The sequence below is a fragment of the Tursiops truncatus genome, chromosome 10 (genome assembly GCF_011762595.2).
Source record: "Tursiops truncatus isolate mTurTru1 chromosome 10, mTurTru1.mat.Y, whole genome shotgun sequence".
Classification (NCBI taxonomy): Eukaryota; Metazoa; Chordata; class Mammalia; order Artiodactyla; family Delphinidae; genus Tursiops; species Tursiops truncatus.
The window spans coordinates 22,414,786-22,437,509 of record NC_047043.1 but is presented as its reverse complement, the minus strand read 5'-3'; the positions used below and the strand labels follow the sequence as shown (position 1 = coordinate 22,437,509).

The 22,724-nt window shown below is 47.7% G+C and overlaps 2 protein-coding genes across 2 annotated transcripts; one reads left to right on the top strand and one right to left on the bottom strand.

The window, feature by feature from the left end:
* Positions 1 to 234: 234 nt before the first annotated feature.
* Positions 235 to 10,449, bottom strand: TRIM15 (tripartite motif containing 15). Its single transcript, XM_033863675.2, has 7 exons — positions 9,858 to 10,449; positions 7,889 to 7,984; positions 5,108 to 5,338; positions 4,318 to 4,340; positions 2,717 to 2,832; positions 2,336 to 2,368; positions 235 to 1,498 (listed from the first exon to the last, which is right to left on the bottom strand). The coding sequence occupies exons 1-7, from the start codon at positions 10,227 to 10,229 to the stop codon at positions 981 to 983; spliced, it is 1,389 nt and encodes a 462-aa protein (XP_033719566.2). The 5' UTR covers positions 10,230 to 10,449; the 3' UTR covers positions 235 to 980.
* A 1,643-nt stretch (positions 10,450 to 12,092) lies between these two features.
* Positions 12,093 to 21,859, top strand: LOC101336962 (tripartite motif-containing protein 10). The gene is given in 8 exon segments (XM_004311130.4): positions 12,093 to 12,674; positions 12,677 to 13,033; positions 14,832 to 14,927; positions 15,999 to 16,229; positions 16,966 to 16,988; positions 17,327 to 17,442; positions 18,653 to 18,685; positions 19,904 to 21,859. Coding segments are annotated over 8 exon segments (1,491 nt in total). The 5' UTR covers positions 12,093 to 12,581; the 3' UTR covers positions 20,446 to 21,859.
* Positions 21,860 to 22,724: the final 865 nt, after the last annotated feature.

Below are 22,724 nucleotides of genomic sequence, written 5' to 3'. Positions count from 1 at the left end.
CACTTCAGGAGCAGGGCTCATACTACACAAAAGGTAATCGTGCAGGTAGATCTATACTAGAGGGAACCTGACTGGGGATGAATGTAGATTTTTTCGGAGCTTGCGGTGGGAGGGTGGGAATGTAAGTGTTAAACTTGAAAGAGAGCTAGAATCAGAAAGGGTGGAGGTGGTGTGAGAATCGTCATTACAGAGATTCATACTTTGTGAAGGTATTTTAATGTGTGGTTAGTTTCTGTGTCCAATAATAGTAACAACAGTAACAATAATAAATATTTAAGAGGTTAGTTAAGAACTGAACACAAGCCTCGTTTTATTGAAGAATGGGATCTGGCTAGACTGCCCTCAGGCAAGTCCTGAGTAAAAGAACCGGCAGGATGTGTCTGGGTCACAGAGATTCCACTGGCTTTAAACCTTTCCTTCAGCCCCATCAGCACTGATTAGACACATGAAACGCGGGCGTCTGGGTGGGTGGCGCACTTAATTAGGACATTCTCTGTGAGAAAGAGAAACGAGCGGAAAGGAAGGTGACCTGGGTCCACCCAGGGCTGGATGAAGAGGCCCTAAGGTCTGTAAAGGTGGAAGTACCTCCATGTGTAAGCCCCAATAAAAACAGGCAACTGAAAAAATGAGTGCAAACTCCACAAAATTCTGCTTTTTCCCATGACGGTTATTCTGAAGCTTTAAACAGTTTTTAGATTTTTTTCCTCTTAAAAACCTACTGGCTCCCCAGCTTTGCTGGTGTCCTGGGCACAGCCTCGCCTGCCTCTGGTTCTCCACTCGGAGGCGCACAGAAGGCGGGAGCGTCAGCAGAGGGGACCAGGAACGTCAGGGAGTTGAAGGACATAAGATAAATAAAGTGAAAGAATTACAAAGCCACAGGGACGGAGATCCTGTGTCCTCCCGCAGTCTTGGGCACGACGACTCGCCCAGGGGTTGGAGCTGGATCCCCGGGCGCTGCACCGCACTTCGGAGGCTGAGCCTCAGCCTTTCAAAGTAAGGCAAGAACCTTTTTTCCAGACAGCGAAGAAAGGATAGACTTTGCCGGAGAAGGAGGCGGTGAAGGTGAAGATGGGCTCCTGGGTCTCGGCGTTGAGCAGGGCCAAGTGCCCCGCCTCGTAGTCCAGGGAGACGCCCACGAGGCGCGGGATCTCGCTCAGCGGCAGGTCGGTGCCCGGCGAGGTGCTGGCCCAGCACTGCTGGTGGGAGAGGATCACCGCCCAGACGCCCTCCTCGGCGCTCAGACCCTGCTTCCCTTTCCCCATCCCCTCCTCCCCGACCACCCCCACCGTGCAGCCGCCGCCGTCCCCCAGCTGCACCTCCACCTGCCAGCGGTGGCGCCCCGACGAGAAGCTGGGGGAGCCCAGCACCACCGGGAGACCCTCGAAGGGCAGGCGGCTGTCGGGCAGGTTCTGCTTCCGCCGGGTGTACTTCACAGACTTCCCGTCCTCGGAGAGGACCAGGCTCTGGCTGGCGGTCTGAGGGTCCAGAGTGACAACCCCTGTTGGGAGGAAGGCGTGGCCATCAACAGAGCTGGCAGCACAAAAAATGCCCCTAGAGCACGTGTGCTGTGAGTGCGAGGCAGAAGGAGCACCGGCCTTGTGCAGCCTGCCATTGTCCCGGCTCCTCAGAACCTCAGTTCCCCCTTTTGTTCCAGGAGGCAGAAGATGACAGCTCTACCTGACCCGCAAGTGGTGCTGTGCTATAAGGCTTTGCTTCTCAAAGTGAGGTCCGTGGACCAGGGGCATCCGCTGTTGCTGGGAGCTTATTAGAAATGCAGAATCTTGGGCCCCATTCCAGGCCTAGTGAATCAGAATCCACATTTTAACAAGATCCCCAGGTGAGTTTTCTGCACATTAATTTGAGAAGCAGAATGAGATGACGTTTTGGGAATAGTTTCTAAATTAAGCACCAATTTAAAAGTAAATGCTATTTTAAAAATTGTTCAGTATTTGTCCAAGTCAATAAAGAGTCCAGCACAATGCTGGACAAAAAAAAACAAGCACTTGATAAATATTTTTGAATAAATAATATCTATACAAGTAACTAATATTAATTACTATGTGCCAGGTTTCATACTAAGCTTTTTGCATACATGAATTCATTTATCTTCAGCTACTTGTGGGGTGGTACTATTATATTTTCTATTTTATAGATAAAGAAACTGGGACAAAGGGGCTTAATGACTTGTTAGTGTCTCATAACGAGCAAAGAGAACCCAAGCAATCAGGCTCCAGAGTTCATATCTTTAATTGCTCTGTTTGCTGCCTTGGATTGAAAGGATGAATTCACAAACGGATAAAGGAAAGAATGGCTCCCGAAGCCCCCAAGTGTTTACCTGTATCTGTTTCCAGATGATGCACCAAGTTTTCTGAGGGAAGCAAAAATAGAAAGATCTGTGACTTATTATTTCTTATAGGCACCCAAAAGGGTGGTGTGGTCTGGGAACAATGTGACATCAGGGACAGAAGAAGGCTCGGCTTCTGCTATGAAAGAGATGTAGTCCTCACCTTCCTGCCTCTCAGTGCAGTGCCCGTCCTTGGGGAGAGGAGATGCTTGAGGGAATGGTCTCCCTGGGCAGAGGGGGATCACTAAAGGAGGGCCTAAGAGATGGAAGATGTCTTGAGCCAGGTTTGGAAGGTGGGGAAAGATGGAGCTGGATGGAAGGCAGATGGGCAACTGATGGGAATGGGGAGAGCGGCTGCCCCTTCCTGTTTACCTGAGAACGCCCTCATCATCTCTGGGAGGGTGAGTATTTTCCTGTGGAGATCGCGGATCTTTTCGACAAGGTCAGGAGAAATGGCCTCTGGACTCACAAAAGTCTTCATCTCATACCTGCAGACAAATTGGTAACCAGTTAGGTTCTAATTCCAAAAATAACGTTTGGGTCATCCAGACCCAATGAGGCTAAAATCAGACTAAAGAATCTTGGCATCTGTGGTGAATAATTAGATTGAGCATCATCCCTTTATCTTTGCTGGAAATGTGTAGCTACTAAGCAAGAGCATTTCAGTTAGACCTAAGAGGAGCAAATGGTAACCACTCCTCAAGAATTAGAGGTAGGTGCTTTAAGAGAATGGACCTGTGGGGACCAAAAGGGAAGAGATCATTAGCCTCTAGAGGGCGGTACAGTACCATTTGAAAAACAGCCTTACACAGTCTTTCTAATTTGTTGTGCTGTTCAGTACAAAGGGAAAGAGATTGTGCAGGGATGAAAAAAGGAGATGAAAGAAATCCTATACTGCAGTGAAAAAGCCCTCAATTCTGGTTCCAGCTCAGTCTTTGCTTGTCAGTCTCTGTGTGACCTGGAGCAATCACTTCGCCTCTAGGTTTTAGTTTCTTCACCCGACCAGAAGACCTTGAAGGCCCTTCTAGATCTAAATCTCTGACACTCTTTGAAAGTATGTTTAGAGAACTTCCTGATTCATGGACAGCTGAGTTCAGCCCCCCTACACATACATGGGCACACAGTATATGAGAAGTCTTCCCTAGCTGCTGTGTCTCTGCTCAGCCCACGGCAGACTGCTGATGCTTAGAAAGGAACGGAGCCCTGCTATTAGTAATGCCTCTCAGCTGCTGGTTGCTGTCCTTTTATTGTAGCATTTGAAATTTTGAAGAAATTGGAAAGTTGAGTGGGAAAAATGATTGAAAGAACAGATTGGTCTTCCCAAGTTTTGTGCTTATCATATTCTATACAAAATATTTCCCCTAGGCCATTTTTTTATTTATTATTTTTTTTAGACTGACTTTTTTTTTTTTTTTTAATTTATTTTTTGCGGTACGCGGGCCTGTCACTGTTGTGGCCTCTCCCGTGCAGAGCACAGGCTCCGAATGCGCAGGCTCAGCGGCCATGGCTCACGGGCCCAGCCGCTCCGCGGCATGTGGGATCTTCCCGGACCGGGGCACGAACCCGTGTCCCCTGCATCGGCAGGCGGACTCCCAACCACTGCGCCACCAGGGAAGCCCTAGACTGACATTTTAAACCGTGTTAAATACTGACTTAAGCTCTAATAATTTCAGTGATTAAATAAAATGTTCCTGGATCAGCCTAACGTAATTATTATTTTTAACTTCACTTCTCAGGGAAAAAAGTACGTCCCCAATACCAAACAATCAGTTTTAAAAGGAACCTTAGAATACAAACCTTAGTAAATTGGGGCTGTTTATGTATGAGTGGATGAGAGAGTGTATCTGTCGGAGTGCTTTTGCTTTTCTGAGTAGCCACCTGTGGAGGCGGGGTGGGGGGAGTCAGTGAGTGCCCCTCCCTCTTCAGTCTCAAGGTCAAGTGTAAAGCAGGTGGGACTGGGCAGTGGGCCCTACCTGCTCTGGTTGACTCTGACATCCTACAAAAGAAAAAGATACACTTAGTTTCCATACATCCTCCCCATCAGGGACTCTGTACATCCTTTCTTCCTTAGCATATCAGCTCAAAACTCTCCTCCTCCAGAGAGGTGATCTTTCTAATTCCCTACTCATCAGACTGTTAATTTACATCATGCTTCCGTACTAATGTGGGACTGTGTTGTCAGTTCATTTGAGCTGCTTTCTCTGTCTCAGCCTCATCCTAGGAGTGTGTTCTGCCTCCAACAATTAGGAGATGGTGGTTAGCAGGGACCAGGCCTTCAGTTATCAGCCAGACCTGATGTGAAACAGGATAATATAATGATAATCACAACAGGCACTGTTTACTGAGTCCTTTCAGTGAAGCAGAGACTGCGCTAAACATTTTGCATGAATTTGTTTTTTCACGGTCTTTGCAACAACCCTATGAGGGAGGTGCTATGATTATCCCCATGTTTAGAGAGGTTACAAGATTTGCCAATGTCACACAGCTAGATGAGCTGACGCTCAAGCCCTTGACTACAAAGTTCACTCCAAAGCCCTTGGCATGACCATGGTGCGTGACATGGGAAAGTCATCCAACCTTTTTGGGACTACATCTCCGTAACCTCTCTGGGCCGAAGGAACCCAATAACCATCAGTCCCTCTCATTAGAAGTAATCTCCACTTCCCTTTCCTGTCTTTCTCCAGCATCTTCCAGCCCCCAGTATGGTGTCCCCTTCCTGTGGACTCCCTCTCCTTTCCCATGAGCTGGTGGGCTGTCTCTCACTTGTAGAAGCTCACTTGCTGGTTGCTGACACTTCTCCTCCAGCTCTTTGACCTGGGCTCCAAGCCGGGCGACTTCCTCAGAGAGCTTCGAGATATACTCGTCCCTCTCCTTCCAGATCTGCTGCTCCAGCTCCGTCAGCCTGGTCAGCAGGAGATGCTGATATTCCCCCAGCTCCTGCTGCAACCTCTCAAAAGCCACTTCCACCTGCTGCTTCTTGCTTTCAATCTGAGTCTACGAGGGGTAGAAAGACAGGCCTGGTTAGGGAGAAGCTCACAGAGCTGGGTTCCCAGAGGATCATCTATGAACTTGATTAAAAGGGATAAGGAGTAACTAGTTCCAAGATTCATTCTCCCAAATAATACTGTGGTACAAGGAGGTAGGTGTCACGATAAACTTACCAACGATGAGGGCGATGCTCTTGTCTCACCTAGAGATTCTAATAATAATGCACATTATACTCTCAGAGCCATGTTGAACTTTTCAAACATCCTTCCACATCTGCAATACCATCCTAACCCTTCCATACCATCCCTAGAGTCAGGTGGAGATGATCTCTTAGAGAGCAATCGAAGCGAAAGGAAGCTGTGATTAGAGCATGGTGTGGCATTGTTCTTAGCCACCGAGGTCGCCATCTACAGGGCATATTTTGATGGGAGTTGAGGGATGCTGGAGACATCTTCCTGTCCCCAAACTCTGTCTCCTTGGTCAAGGGACCAGAAATTCCCACACTGTGGATTTCCTCCCGGAAAATTTTGTAGCACGAGAGAAGAGATGGGCGGGAGGCAGATATCGCCTCACCATCAACCTACTGTCCTCGGGGTCAGCCTTGTGGTCAGTACCGGAATGCAGACACTGATATACACTTTCTGGCCCCAAGCATCCTATCTGAAGGCAATGCTTTCAGGCGGACAGACTGTAATGGGAAGAGCAATGGACTAAGGGTCAAGAGACCCAGGTTCTAACCATTTCATTATGAGACGGCTTTGCCGTCTGACCTTGGGAGCTGCACTTTTCTGGACATCAATTTTCTGCTCTGAAAAATAATGGCTGGCAAGACGGATCCAGGATTAGAAGATGTCAGAACCACTTCCCGCTCTCATGTTCTGGGATTCCATAACCTTGACCCCAAATGCCCTTCTGCCGAGGCAGGGAGGTGAATAAGAACAGTCAGCCCGTTCTTCCCAGCTCGGCAACGGATACTAGACAACAGGCTTCCCCAGAGTCTGTTAAGAAAACCCCTAGATGGGTATTTCCAAGTGGGAGAAATGGATAAATTGTTTTTGTTTAAATAAAGTGAATTTTAAAAACAAAGTGTCAAATAACTTTATTCTGAAGTTTGACTACACAGGTAGACTTATGAAATGCATTTTTGAGCACTAAATGGAGTATGGACATAATTTTCAAATACTATTTGAAAATTATTATTTTCAAATAATAATTAAGTTATTAAATTAAATTATTATTTTCAAATAATATTATTTAACACTTAATATTTCAGAAAACATTATTTAACATTGCAAGGTTTTAGGCCTAAAAAATGTGCCATTAACTTTATGAAATCCTACAGGTCATATTTTCTCAGCACTGGGAATAATAATTTTAAAAACCATCAGTTAATGTATAACCAATAAATACTACCTAGCTGTATGAAAATTGAACTTAGGATCATTTTAAATAGCTACTGCATTAGACAGAAAATCCAAACTGAGATTACTTTTACAGAGTTAAAGAAGTGCTAAGGAGGAAGCATTGAAACTAGAGACAAAAGACTAAATTCACCTAATTCTACCAAAACTACCTTAATGTTACAGGAAACAATGTATACATATGTGAAAACATCATGTTGCACACCTTAAGCATATGCATTTTTATTTCTCAATTATACCTTAATAAAACTGGAGTTGGGGGAGAAAAATGCACCCTTACAAGAAAGTAAAGAAAAACAGTAATTCTGGCCATGTACATGTGTTATTCATTAGAGTGGAGGATTATCACTTCAGAAATTTGTGCAAAACACTTTCAAGAATTAAGAAAATAGTTACACTCTACAAATAACGACGTTATCATATGATATATGGGGGGGAGTGGTGTTCTAAATGAAGAAAATCAGGATTTCTTACAAGACACTGTTCTGTCACAAATGTCCGTGTGAAATATTTCACTCATGGATGCTAGGTGGATTTTTGATGTTTTAGAATAAAATTATATATATTCCCAAAAGTTATTTAATGCAGACAACTAAAAACTCTCAAAAGTTACAGGAATCCTTAAAACGTCCAACAGAGCTGATGGGAAAATTTGGGAACTTCTTAGGACCAGAAGTAAACAAGAGAAGGATCCAGAGGAGTGATCAAACTGAGAAGCCAGTGTTCCTTCCAGATACTGGCTGATCACATGGCCCTCACTGCTGTTTGGACCATCCACCCTGCCCGCTTGGAACAAAGAAAGAAAGGTGTTGACTGGAGACATCCCAGATGTGGGATCCCCAAATGTAAGAACCGCAAGGAAAGCTCACAAGAAAATAAGCTAACAGGATGAAGGGTCAGAAGAAATTAAACATCACCTAAACTTCAGATATTAGAAATATGTTTAAAAAAGGTTTAAAGACAATGGGAATAATAGGAAAAATAATTAATTTGAAAGAGAAAAAAAAAAAGAAAACTGCAAAAGCATATTTGGAAAACAACCAAATAGAAATCAAACAGTTGAAAATTAATTAAAAAGAAAAGAAAAAAAAAGAAAACCCCCAAAGGAGAAGGTGGCCAGTAATGTGGCCTTTACCAGGAGCACTTGGAACTTCCGGTCTTCCCGGCTCTTCATGTCTTCAATGTCATCTCTGTCCATTCTCAGGGCTTCCAGCCGACTCCTGAGACGGTCCTGTGGAGAGAAGAGTGGGCAGAAAGAGGCGGCTTAATTCATAATTCAACTCACAGGTATTAATTGTCTACCATGTTCCAGGCACACCGTTAAGTGTTGAGGAATTCAAAGGTGAAAAAAGCCCAGTTCCTGTCCCTACAAGACCACCATCGGGACTTCCCTGGCGGTCCAGTGGTTAGGACATGGTGCTCTCACTGCCCGGGCCCTGGGTTCGATCCCTGGTCGGGGAACTAAGATCTCACAAGCTGCACAGCACGGCCAAAAAATAAAATAAATAAATAAAAATAAATAAATTAGAAAAAAAAAGACCACCCTCTAGAGATGGAGTCGGTCACAAGTGATTAAAATACAAATGGACAGGGCTTCCCTGGTGGCGCAGTGTTGAGAATCTGCCTGCCAATGCAGGGAACACGGGTTCGAGCCCTGGTCTGGGAGGATCCCACATGCCGTGGAGCAACTAGGCCCGTGAGCCACACTACTGAGCCTGCGCGTCTGGAGCTTGTGCTCTGCAACAAGAGAGGCCGCGAGAGTGAGAGGCCCGCGCACCGCGATGAAGAGTGGCCCCCGCTCGCCACAACTAGAGAAAGCCCTCGCACAGAAATGAAGACCCAACACAGCCATAAATAAATAAATAAATAAAATTTTTAAAAAAAGAAAAAAAGAAACTTGTTTTAAAAAAAAATACAAACGGACAAATGCAATAATCAAGGTGTGCACACAGTGAGATGGGAGCACAGTGGAGGGGACAATTCTGCCTGTAGGGACAAGGGAAATTTGTCGAAAGCAGAAACCGGTTACAGTGGACCTTGAAAGATAAATTTCCAGTTGGGTAAGAGAGGGGGAGGAGCGTACTTAATGCTTCTGAACTGTACACTTAAAAATTGGTAAAATGGCTAAAAAAAAAAAAGAGGAGAGAGGAGAGCTTTCCAGGAGGAAGGAACTGCATGTGAAAAGTATTAGAAGCAGGAAAGAGTGTTAATTCAACAAACAGCAGGTACATAACGGTCAGTTTGTCTGGACACATGGTGCCCGGGCAGGGTGGCTGACAGATAAAGGCAGGATCCCGACTCCAAGGGGCCTTGAATGCCTTGCTAAAGACTTGAGATTTCTTTGGGCACTAGGGATCCACGGAATGATTGTGAGCAGGGCAGCGACATTACGGGCTTTGTGTTTTGGGAAGCTCTGCCTCGCAGCAGATTGGAGGGTGAGGGGAAAGGTAAGAATGCAGACAGGGACCTTGTTGGAGCCTCTGGGTGACAGATGGTGAGAGCCTGGATTCAGCAGTGGGGCAAATGCAGAGGGAAAGATGAGAGATATTTCTGCGGAGGCCACTTCCAGACCTGGTGACTGAGTGACAAGAGAGAGATCTGAGGGGCAGACAGGAGTGCATAATGTCCCCAAGACCAGATGGGCTGTGTACTGCCACACCTCCCTTTCTCAAAAAGAAGAGCAGTGCTCGTTGGATGCCTTCCCCATCCCTATCTTCCCTCTGAGCTCCGGCAGTCAGGGCCTTGCTAGACCCCATATCCAGTCTGGATCCAGGGAGACAAAGGCCACCCTGCCCATGACCTGCAGGACAGCCTGCTCTCCTTCCTTCCCTAGAGAGTGAAGCCATGGCTACAATTCTCTGTGCTCCATCACCGCAAGGTCTTCTCGGGGCTGGAGCTGAATTTCCCCAAGACGTGAAAGGCCACGCATCCAAGTGGAAGGAACCACGTCCCCCTCAGTCTGAGACTGCCCCAGGGTCCCAACAGCCTTGGGGTCCCCTGATGTGGAAGCTGTGCCCTTCATGAAGATCCCCGCCCTATTCCCTTCACCACCTTGGGGTACTGTCCTGCCTCAAACAGTCCCAAGCTGACCCTACCTTTCTTACCCGGTAGGGCTGGATGGCGTCGTCCAGGAGGCCCACAACGTGGCCCTGGTGGGAGGGACCCTCCCGGCAGAACACACAGAGGAATTTGGCATCGTTCTCACAGAAGAAGTAGATCTTCTCACCATGCTCCTCGCAGTAAGTCTCCCCCAGAGGGCCCAGGGGCACGGGGACCAAGAGGGTCTCGGTCTGCTTCTTCTCCTTGCAGAGGGGACAGAGCAGGACCCTGCCGGAGGGCTGGGCACCCATCTGGGAGGGTGGGGGGAGAGAGTGCCAGCAGAAGGTGTGTCCACAGGTGGCGGTCACTGCATCCTCCAGGGGCCCTTTGCACTCAGAACAGGCGGCCCCTTTGTGGGAGGGGGTGGAGGGCATCATGGTGCCTTCCCCAGCCCGTCTACTGAGGCTTCTGTCTCAGTCCACATGAATCCTCTTTCCCTGAAATGGAGTCACTTTTATGAGTCACAGAGGGAAAGGAATGAGAGGCTGAGCGAGGGGAAGGCAGGAGTGTCTGGACAGAGGAGCCACCTGGCTCCACCTCTTGTGCTTCCCAGAGTCCTGGCCACCACCTATCAGCTGAGTGGGTCCAAACTCCAGGGCATCTCAAATTACCCAGCATTTCCCAACAGTGGCCCCGTCATCCAGTTCTCCACTCCTTCTGGTCCTTCCGGCTCCTGGGGTGGGGAGCAGAGTATGCCATGAGGTCACAGGGAGATGGGGTTTCCTGGAACCCCTCCCTTGGCCACAGTGGGGTGGGGGGAATTGGGGAGGAGACGCTGCTTCCTGTCTGGCTGAGCAGGTGGGAGCCATAAACTTCTGGCTTCGAGGTGTGCACACAGCGGCAAAGTCCAGACGGAGTGGGAGATGCTGACTTCCGGGGGCTCTGCTCGGATGCCGCAGGTGTGATGGTCACTCACCGGGTCCCTTCCTCCGCCCTCCTTTCCTTGTCTCAGCTCCTCGACTCTGGCTGGTCTCTCCTAAACTCCTACCCCCCCCCCCCCCACCACCTCCCAGTGCCTGTGTCCCCACTGGAGTTTGGGTAACATTGTACTTCAATTTTAGTTTTCAACTGCAGCGGGGAGAAGGGGAGAAAGCATAACACAATGTTGATATAATTTAGAAAACTCAGTTAATCAGAAAGATAAACAGGTTCAACCACGTTTATCTAAGGCTTAGTATTTTCATATTATTACATCCAATCTGAAAACAGTGCTCGGGGGCAGGAGATGATTACAGGAAAAGTAAACTGAAAGGTAAAGTGACTTCCCCAAGGTCACAGAGCTAGAAAGTTGCAAGGCTAGGGTCAATCCAAGTCTCCTGGCTTCCAGCCCGTGCCCTTCCTGAACTGCCAGCCAAGACAATGATCAAACAGCCATGGTTCTTCATCCACTCACCTTCATCTGTGGATAAAACCAAGGAAATCTCCTTCCGTTCTCCCACTGGAGGATCAGCACCCCACCGTGTTTCGCTCCCTTTCCACTCCAACTATTTTGTACATCACCTCCCCTCTGCCCCAAAGAGTGCAGCCCCTGGAGCTGCACCGTCCAGCACAAGAGCCTCCAACTGCACGAGGTTGCTGAGCACTGAGATGTGGCTGGTCCCGTATGTGTAAAATATGTCCCTTCTTAAAGACTTAACACCAAATAAAAAGGGTGTAAAATGTCTCATGACTAATTTTTTCTGATTACATATTGATACTACTTGGGGCTAAATAAAATATTAGTTAATTTCACTTTTTGCTTTTGAAAATATGGCTACTGGGAATCTTTTATTTGTACACGTGGCTCACATTGTATTTCTGTTGGACAGCACGGCTCGGAGACTCACAGATCTGAGTGTAAATTATGGCCTCCCACCTCCCTACCTGTGTGCCTTGAGCAAGCTAAGTAACCTGGCTGAGCCCAGCTAATATCTTAAGAGCACCAAGGTTACAGAGCAGACAGGAGGAATAAATAAGATCGTATGTTTACATCACTTATGTTAGCGTGAGGAACATGGCCATCGTAAATAAATGATGGCCGCCGTTATCTTTCTTTCTCCTCCCCCAGACAGAGTACATTCCAACCCCTTTGGAAGCCTATGGCAGGCCGGTTGGTGAAGCTGCTTGTGCCCTGTCTCACCACCCCTGCCCTGGGCACAGCGCCTTATCTGGGTCCCCACACTCCCCTGGGTTGGCTGATACCTCCAATCTCCCTGGAGACAGCTGGTCATACTGCAGGGAGGCTGGGGTGGCATTACTGCTCTGTGACCCAGTCTCCCTCCTGCTCCCAAAAGAAGAACAGTCTCTTCCAATTGTGGATGGTTAAGATACGACCACTTTCCTTCTACTGCTAGTGTCTCTGGATGGACGGGAAAGAGCAGGAACCCCCAGGTCGTGGGCACCAGTCCAGAGAGTAACTGAGGTCATATCTGGAATGCTGTGACTGCTTCTTCTGCCCCTCCTCTGCTATTTCTCTGTCTCTGCTGTTGGAGGGTGTGTGTCTGTTCTTTAGGGAGGGGGACAGCAGAACCCTGGCTGCCAGAGATGCAAGTGGGTACCTTGCCCTGTGCTCACACGTATGTGTGTGTGACCATGAGGGCGTCACTGGGTATGTAAGATGCCCCTGTGTCTGGCCATGTGCACATGTAGGTGTGTGAGTGTGAGGTGTGTGTCCTCATTGTTCTCCCAGCCCTTCTCCCCAAGCTGAGCAGAGAGGGTGACCTTGAAGAGGCCACAAGCGCAGCAGCACTATGGCTTCGGCTGCCTCTGTGACCAGCCTGGCAGATGAGGTCAACTGCCCCATCTGCCAAGGGACCATTGACTGTGGGGAGCCGGTCACCATTGGGAGCCGGTCACCATTGACTGTGGCCACAACTTCTGCCGCATCTGCCTCACCCGCTACCTTGAGATCCCCAGCCCGGACCCCGAGGAGCCCCCAACCTGCCCACTCTGCAAGGAGCCTTTCCGCCCAGGGAGCTTCCGGCCCAATTGGCAGCTGGCCAGCGTGGTGGAGAACATTGAGCGTCTCAAGCTGGTGTCCCGGCTGGACATAGAAGAGGAGGACATCTGCCCCGAGCACGGGGAGAAAGTCTACTTCTTCTGCGAGGATGATGAGATGCAGCTGTGTGTGGTGTGCCGGGAGGCCTGGGAGCACCGTGCCCACACTGTGCGCTTCCTGGAGGACGCGGCTGGGCCCTACAGGGTAGGAAAGGGGAAACTGAGAGGTTCCCAGGGTGGGTCTGGGATTGGACTGGACTGAAAGAATCAGAGTAGAGTTGTGGATTATTTGGGCCACGCTGAAACTTAATTCCATCTCCCTGCTTCTGTGATTACCCAGGCAATAGACCCAGGCATGGAAGATCATGTGTTTGTGTTTTAAGTATGCCCTATGTTGTTTACTTATGGCCAATACATAATAATAGCTCAATAAATACATGTTGAATGAATGAGTCACCAAAACATGAACGTATGTGTCTGAACCATGGATCAGTCAGGTGTGTCTGAGGATGTCTGGCTTTGCACTTGAGGAAATGATTGCACAGTGTGTATGTGTATTAATGTTTGCACGTTTACCAGCGTGTGCAGTGTGTTTGGGGGGATCTGACTACTTGGGTGTGCATGCGTAACTGACTGCTCGTGTTTGTAGGTAAATTAGTGTTTACATATATGCAGATTGGGTAAATATATATGGTGTATAATTTTATCTGTCATTAAATGAGTGTGTACTGGTGTTAGCTGTTTATGCATTGTGTTTTATTACAAGTGGGAGTCTATGTATATGTGTCAATTAGTTAATTAGCATGTATTGTTAAGAGTTCTAAATATATTTTGCAATGTGCTTATATGGACATTTATGTATGTATACCTGTTCTTTATTCTACAGCAAGCAATTTTTGTTGTTGTTGTTTGTTTGTTTTGGTGGGGGGTTGGCCACACCTTGCGGCATGCAAGATCTTAGTTCCCCAACCAGGGATCGAACCTGTGCCCCCAGCAGTGGAAGCTTGAAGTCTTAACCACTGGACCATCAGGGAAGTCCCCTAGAGCAAGCAATTTTTAAAACAATTCATTGGTTATTTTTTGCGTTATCCAAGTTTCTTGTTCCCTCCGGAATCATACCCAGAAAGTTGATTCCATTTATAAGAGAGCTTGTTTGGATGTGTTCTGTTTGGGATATGTGAGAAAGTTGGGATAATTTCGAAGAAGGGCGTATCAAGCTCAGGACAGATCCTCGATACCATTCATTAAGGCAAAAGAAGTTAGGGTGTTTAGCCTGAAGACAGGAAGGCTCAGATGAGAACACAGAGTCATAGCTTATGATGGCACAGAGCTAAAAGCGGAAAGCCCTAATCAAAATTCTTGGAGGACAAAACAAGAGGAAGAAGACCCAAAGAGAGTAAGCTGTCAAGGACCATAACGGCCCAGGCTTGTCAGCTAAGAGAACGACTCCTTCCCTTGGGTCATTCCATTCCTGGAGGCAGAGATGACATCTCTTAACAAATCATTGTTTCCGTCTTAAATATTTTTAAAAAATTAATTGAAGTATAGTTGATTTACAATGTTGTGTTAGTTTCTAGAGTACAGCAAAGTGATTCATATTTTTCAGATTCTTTTCCATTATAGTTTATTACAAGATATTGAATTTAGGGCTTCCCTGGTGGCGCAGTGGTTGAGAGTCCGCCTGCCGATGCAGGGGACACGGGTTCGTGCCCCAGTCTGGGAAGATCCCACATGCCGCGGAGCGGCTGGGCCCGTGAGCCATGGCCGCTGAGCCTGCGCGTCCGGAGCCTGTGCTCCACAACAGGAGAGGCCGCGGCAGTGAGAGGCCCGCGTACCGCAAAAAAAAAAAAAAAAAAAAAAAAGATATTGAATTTAGTTCCCTGTTCTGTACAGTAGGTCCTTGTTGTTTATCTATTTTATATATAGTAGTTTGTATCTTCTAATCCCAAACTACTAATTTATCCCTGCCCCCATCTTAAATATTTTATGCTCCTTCTTCCCAGGAACAAATACAGAAGTGTCTTGAGTGTCTAAGAAAGGAGAGAGAGGAGATTCAAGGAATTCAGTCAAGAGAAAATCGAAGGATACAAGTCCTCCTGGTAAGTCATCATCCCTTGCCTGGTCCTTTTCCCTTCCTCAGGGTCCAGTGCCTTTCTGAAACCAAGGCAACATAGCATAGAGGGCTCTGAAGTCATTCTGCGTTTTTGTTTTATTATTTATTTATTTTTGGCTGCATTGGGTCTTCGTTGCTGTGCGTGCAGGCTTTCTCTAGTTGTGGTGAGCAGGGGCTACTCTTCGTTGTGGTGCGTGGGCTTCTCATTGCGGTGGTTTCTCTTGTTGTGGAGCATGGGCTCTAGGCTCATGGTCTTCAGCAGCTGTGGCACTTAGGCTTCACTAGTTGTGGCTCATGGGCTCTAGAGTGCAGGCTCAGTAGTTGTGGCACATGGATCTTCCCGGAACAGTGCTTGAACCCTTGCCCCCTGCATTGGCAGGCGGATTCTTAACCACTGCGCCACCACGGAAGCCCCATTCTGAGTTTGAATCCTGAAATGAATTAGCTCTATGACCTCAAACAGCTCTCTATGCTCAGTTTATTTTTCTGTGAAGTGGAGATTAAAAATTATCACTATTGGGCATCCCTGGTGGTGCAGTGGTTGAGAGTCCGCCTGCCGATGCAGGGGACACGGGTTCGTGCCCCGGTCCGGGAAGATCCCACATGCCGCGGAGCAGCTGAGTCCGTGAGCCATGGCCGCTGAGCCTGCGCGTCCGGAGCCTGTGCTCCGCAACGGGAGAGGCTACAACAGTGAGACGCCCGCGTACCGCAAAAAAAAAAAAAAAAAAAATCATCACTATCTCACTGAATTGCTGTAAGGACAGTAATGTACCTTAGTGCCCCGCACATTGTGTGCACTTTGTAAATGGCAGGAGGTGGGGTGTCCTCACCACCTCCCGTACACCTCCTCCTGGAAATGGCATGGCAGGTGTAAAGGAAACTATGCCATGGTTCCAAGTCTATCTGGGGACCTGGGGAGTGGGGGGCTCTGACTTTACCACCAAACCTTGGAGAATGTGGATCTGGAGGGAGACGGGAATGAATTAAGGGAAAAGAAGGAAAAGGAAGTGGAGGAAGAGGAGGAATAACTTCCTGCCCTCTCCTCCTGCCCCCTCAGACTCAGGTGGCCACCAAGAAACAAAAAGTGATTTCTGAGTTTGCACATCTGAGCCAGTTCCTGGAGGAACAGCAGAGCATCCTCTTAGCCCAGTTGGAGAGGCTGGATGGGGACATCTTAAAGCATCAGGATGAGTTTGATGTCCTGGTCACTGGGGAAATCTGCCGGTTTAGCACCCTCATTGAAGAACTGGAGGAGAAGAAGGAGAGGCCAGCAAGGGAGCTCCTGATGGTGAGATCTGAGCCCCGCCCCCATCCACCTGTGCTCACCTATGATTTGTTGCATCTTTACCTGTCTAAGCCATCTCTTCTTCACTCACACATCCTTGTATCCCAAGTGGAAGATGGGTCACAGGACCAGAAGTTCTGAATTCTAAGAGTCCTTGCTTCCCCAAGAGCTCCCTGGTTGCTTTGCTCTCTGGTCTTGGTCTCTTCATCCTATCCATCAAATAGGGAGATACTTTGTTTATTTATCTCAAAAATACTTTATTTGTGAGGATCCAACAGTAAAATGCAAGTGAAATTAGCACTCTGAGAAGCATCAAGCACTATGCGAACAAATGTCAGGTGCTATTTCCGAGGCAAACTATTCTCTGTGTCACCGCCCACCAGCAGGAAGTTCTTCTTGTTCTGTTTCTCTTCCTCACACTGGAGGACAGATACTGGGGTCCCAATTAGGCATCAGAAAGGCAGCATGATTTAGGCGGACGCGTTGGGGACTGAGAAGCTGGAGACATTGGGATGGGACTTGCCTTTGCCTCTAAGGGGCAGGTCACTTCACTGTCTGGATCTTATAAAATGAAGGGGTTGGGCTCTAAGATCCCTGAAGCCTCGTAAACCTGAAAACGCTGTGACTCCATGGATCTGGTGTCCTTTTTCTATCTAGGGCTGAGAATACGGTATTTTGTCTTTTCTTGTGGGAGGAAGAAATGGAAACTGAATCCCTGCTTTCTCTCTCTTTCTCCTAGGATATCAGAAGCACTCTAATAAGGTAAGATTTTCTCTTCTCTTTTCCCACATACATAAACATACACGCACCACATGCTGGTTATTACCACACAAATATACATTCTCACATTAAGGAAAATAACTCACATGTAAACTTTCACATACTCAAATGCATTCCCATGTACAGCCAGCTGTAGATACACACCCCCGCATGACACTGCCCAAGAGGGGACAGTGTGGGGAGGGAGTGGATCCATCCCAGAGGAATCATGTCTGTCCATGGGAACTGGCACCTCCAAGACAATTAGAAGGTGACCAGCTGAGTCTGGAGGCATCATTAAGAAGGATAATTCCCAGACCCCACCATTTCTGTGCCCCTAGGTGTGAAACCAGAAGGTGCCGGAAACCAGAGGCTGTATCCCCTGAGCTGGGCCAGAGGATTCGGGACGTCCCCCAGCAGGCCCTCCCGCTGCGAAAGGAGATGAAGATGTTTCTGGGTAAGCGGACCCCACGAAGCACAGGTGGCTGTGAAGCCTGGATTTAGGAATGGCCTCCATGCCCCGCTGCCCGACGTTTGTGTGACCTTTGACAAGGCTTGCACTCTCCCAGTGCCTTGGTTTCCTTATTTGCAGATCTTTATAAAATCTGCTTATCAGGATGTGACAATGAAGTGAGATAATAAAGGTGAGGATTTCTGGAAAAAAATGTAACTGGTTTGAAAAATAATGAAATAGATCTAACCGCTTGCCATGAAGTGATATATAAGATAACGATGAACAAAATCTGTCATTGTCAGTCATTTTAAAAATCCATAAAAATCCACAATCTGTCATTATCAGTAATTTTAAAAATCCACATTTGTAATACATGATAAGTTTTTGATGATGAACATTGTTAATTAATAACCAGCAAGGGTTTTTCTCTGTGCCCTGTGGTAGCTGACTTCCCTCCCTCCTCTTTTCCTTGGCTTCCCCGCCCCTGTTAGTTTGGTCCTTCCTCAGAGTGGAATTGCCCCTGTGGGGACCATGACCCTGTTTTCCGGGACAGGGAGTGGTGGTAGGAGAGGGTGTGGAGGGTTTGAAATGAGAGTCAGGAATGTGGCTCCTCGCCAACACTTCCCTCTCCTCCTACGTGACATCACGAATGATGCCACCTAGTTCTAAATGACCCACCCACAAAAATGTCACCTTAGAAGAGCTTTCCCCCAAGTCCACTTCCTACAAGTAAATGGCCTGGCAGTGAAGGAAATTTTACTCTAATCAAAGGCTGACCTTTGACTATCCCCAAAATCATTTCCAAGCAGAACGAGAAATAAATTAACCCACTTATCTGTTCATTAAGTCGATGTTTCTTGAGCATTTACTGTGTCCTAGGCTCTGTGCAAGGCACTGGTCGCTGCCCGCTCAGAGCTAGGCAGTGCGGCTCAAAGTGGGGCTCCCAGCCAGCAGCATCAGCATCCCCTGGTAACTTGCCAGAAATGCGAATCGCAGCTCCACCCCGGGCCACCTGAATCAAAAACGTGTGTTTTAGCAAGTGTTCTGAGGACTCTGATGCAAGTTCAAGTTCAGAACCACTGGTCTAGAGGATTCCAGCTTCCATTCCTCTCTTTGTCTCTTCCCTTTTGGGGTCTCAGTTTCCTCATCATTAAATGTTCTATGGTTCGGTAAGACTAATGACATCGCATCCTGTTTTATTTCCTCTTTACAGAAAAACTCTGCTTTGAGTTGGATTATGAGCCAGGTAAGCAGCCTCTGTCAGGATGGGAGGGAGTGAGGATTCTAATCTTGAAATGGGCAGATAATTTTGCAGGGTTCTACACTGGGCACTGTAATAGTCAAATACATATATATCACATATATAAATGTACATATACACATAATGTCACACGTGACACTGATATGTGTCACTGCCTTTGTAACGCTTGTGGGAGAACCATGAAGAAGGGACAGGCACACACACATACCACATCCCTGGCAGGAAGCTCATGTTCTGATCTGCAGGTGATGATGGGATAGAAAGATTAAATCAGGATGGGACAAGGTCTATTGGGAAGGGCTTCCTGGATGAGTGGAATTTGATCTGGGTTTAGAATCGCATTCTTAGAATTGTCAGGAACCCCTACTCTCTCTCAGGTGTTATTATATTTCATAGATGATAGGAGTGCAGCCTGCAGGTAGGAAAGGAATGAAGACTGGACCCCACTCAAGGGCACTGTTCCCAGTCTATCAGCCGAAGAGCCTGGGAAGTCACAGAGCTCTTGGCAGGGATCCTAACTCATGGACATATCTGAATTTATGAATTTGTCCCAATTTATGGATACTAAAAGTAACACTATGCAGGGGTCCGCAGAAGTGTTTTTGTTAAAAGGTGATCCTCAGACCCTGCCTGATTTTAGAATTACTGAGACAGAATGAATAACCCGTGGGTGAGCCAGAGAGTCTGGGTGGAGTGGAGACTGTATAAATGAGTCATAAGTGCCCAGGCAGTGATCATGAAGTTTGGACTGAGGGAAGAATATTTCCACCCTCCGAGATACAGGAGGGGGAGGACGTGATGTGTCAGCAGCAGGAGATCAGAGCAGGCATGCACAGCTTTGGGAGTCAGCCAGTTTGCAGGGAGAAGAAGTGCTTTCCAGGGGAAGACACAGAACCAGATGAGAGCCCGGATGTCCGAACTAACGAACTAACCAACACATCCTCTGAAGCAGGCATTAACAAGCACAGGAATCAGTTGCGGATCTTGCTAAAAATGCAGATTCCATCTCAGGTGGTTTGGGGTGGAACCTGAGAGTCTGTTACTAACAGGTTTCCAGGTGATACCCATACTGCAGGTCTTTGTAGGCACTATATACTTTGCTGGTAGTAATGCTAACGCGGGTGTCAAGGGGAGTATTTAGGCCTTTCCTGAAGGTGATAGCATGTCTGCTGACATCTGTGGCCCTTTTGGTTTTCCCCACAGCTCACATCTCTCTAGACCCCTGGACTTCCCACCCGAAGCTCCTCTTGTCTGAGGACCACCAGCAGGCTCGCTTCTCCTATAAATGGCAGAAGTCACCAGACAGCCCCCAGCGTTTCGACCGGGCCACCTGTGTCCTGGCCCATGGTGGCTTCACTGGGGGGAGACACACGTGGGTGGTGAGTGTGGACTTGGCTCCCGGGGGCAGCTGCACCCTGGGTGTGGTCAGTAAGGACATCCGGCGGAAGGGGGAGCTTCGGCTGCGGCCAGAGGAGGGGGTGTGGGCGGTGAGACTGGCTTGGGGCTTCGTCTCGGCCCTGGGCTCCTTCCCCACACGCCTGGCCCTGGAGGAACAGCCCCAGCAGGTGCGTGTGTCTGTTGACTACGAGGTGGGCTGGGTGACCTTTGCCAATGCCGTCACTCAGGAACCCATCTACACCTTCACTGCCTCCTTCACCCAGAAGATCTTTCCCTTCTTTGGGCTCTGGGGACGAGGGTCCAAGTTCTCCCTGAGCTCCCTAGAGGGTGCAGCTAACCTCCCCTAAGCACAGGGTCCAAAGAGAGGACCCAAGGACTTGACCCTGGCTGGGTCACCTGTAAGATTCAGAACAGTAGTTACTGCTTTAGATGATGTGATAGAGTCGGGACTTTGGCAAGGGACAGGTGGGATGACCTTCAGTCTGCTGATCAAGCCCTTGCCTCAATGACCAGTGGGTGGGACTCAGACCACTGCCAGCCCTCCTCACCAGCATCCCCACCAGGCACAGAAGTAGCTGTGTAGAGGAAGGAATACCAGATTTGGGGCCAGAAGACTTGGGTTCTAGATCCAGCCTTGTAATCAACGAATTATATGATCTTAAACTAGGCATCTCACCACTCTTCATCTTGTTTTCTCCCCCCAAAATATTAGAGTTCATTTACTCATATCCTTAAGAAATATTTATTGTGTGCTAATTATGAGCCAAGCAGTATGGTAGCCACTGGTGATATGAAAAGAAAAAGAAAAAAATTTTGTCCTGTATCTAAAGGAGCTCAAGAGAAGAGACAGAGACATAAGGAGGAAATGACAGCACAGTGTGATGGGCGCTGTGATAGGGGTCTGACCTGGATACTAGGGAAGCCAAGAGGAGGGGCATAACCCACCTTGGAGGTAACAGGAGGTGAGTTGGAGAGGGCTTTCTGGAAAGGATGAGTCTAAAAGATGAGTATAATGAATGATGAAAGGAGGGGAATAAGCCTCTTAGGAAGAAGAGACAGCAGAGAACTAGCTGGATGATCTGTGACCCCTGGGACGCTGGGTCACCTCCACTGTCCTCACAAACAGATGTGCTGCCACCCCCACTCTTGACACCACTCAGTGCCTCCTTCTGGCTGAGATGAAAATTCAGGGCCTTGGTGGGAAGGGCACAGGGGAAGTATCGCTATAAGCCACAAGCCAAGGACCACACTCAATCCCTGGGGAAAAGCGTCTTCCTGATCACCATCTGAGGTTGAGAAGTGAGACGAAAGGAATGAGATGGTGGAAAGGACTGAGTCTCAAATAGCTCAGCTGTGGGAGCAGAAATAGCACCATCGTAAGCTCTGTGCTGGGTAAAGAATCCCAGGTGGAGGCAGGGGGTGAACTGCATGACCTGTGACTTTTAGCCCAAAGCACTGGGACTGCTCTAGGGCTGGACAAGAAGTACCATCTGAGGGATGGGGCAGAAGAAGGGAGAGAATTAGGGATTTGTAGATGTGTGGATTTGGGTGGTGAGCCGCGGGGGAGCAGGTTGCATTTGCAGAAGCTGTGGCCACGGGTGGTGTGAAGAAGTTGATTATCCGTGACTCCAGAAATCCCCCTGCCTGGTGTGATTCTGGGACAGGAACAAGCACTAACACGTGGCTGCCTAGAATTTGTAAAATGACTTCCCTCGTCCCAAGGAATTTAAAATCCTATGCATAATAAAAGCATTGTCTTAACATATTTTATTTTCTAGTTCTTATTGGAGGTGTCATTTATTCTGCTTAAACATACCCTTTACTGTCAATCTTTTTAATACTATGTCTGTTGAATCTGCTTGGATGTAAACTAAAATGTTCTATCATCTCCCCACTGAGGTCCCTGGGAGGAGCAAACCATCCAGGTGCAACCTCTAGGGGGTGAGCACAATGTATTGAGGCCCAGGGTTTGAGGTCACCACAAAAGTTCTGTTGTTCATCCTCAGTTTAGCAGGTAGAAAAGACGTGGAGACCAGGAGCCAAGGATCGGAGGGAGGTTCAATTGCTTTCCCTGGGAGTGTTCAGTATTTCATATAAAACGTATATTTAAAAAAAGACACACACAAGTCCCTAAGTAATGCTAAAACATACCCAAAGCCCCCAGACTTGGGATTCCAACAAAGAGTGGATTGTATTTTTCTGTTGATTTTTCGTAGGTTTTAGCTGGGTCTTTTCAAATGACTATTAGCCTCTAGGGTATGTATGTATGAAGATCCTGGCCTGTTGGAGGTCTTTACATGTATTATGTCACTTAAGCTTGGTAACCCCACCAGGTAGCTCCTATTATTATCCACATTTTAAAGTTAAAAAGCTGAGGCCAGGTGAATTTGGGTTACTTCCTCAGCCAGATCAGGCAGCCAGGATTTTGATCCATGTCGGACTTTAGAGTTCTTAACCACTGTGCTGCCCTGTTCAGAAATGTGTGCCTTGGTGTGAATATTTTACTGCTGGCCACACTTCCCATGAGGGGTTTGGATTCAGGAAAAAATGTTATATTTCTTACACTGAGAAGTAAAACCGCTAGTGAGTGAAAATATTCATGTCGGTCTATCAGCACTTGCTCCCC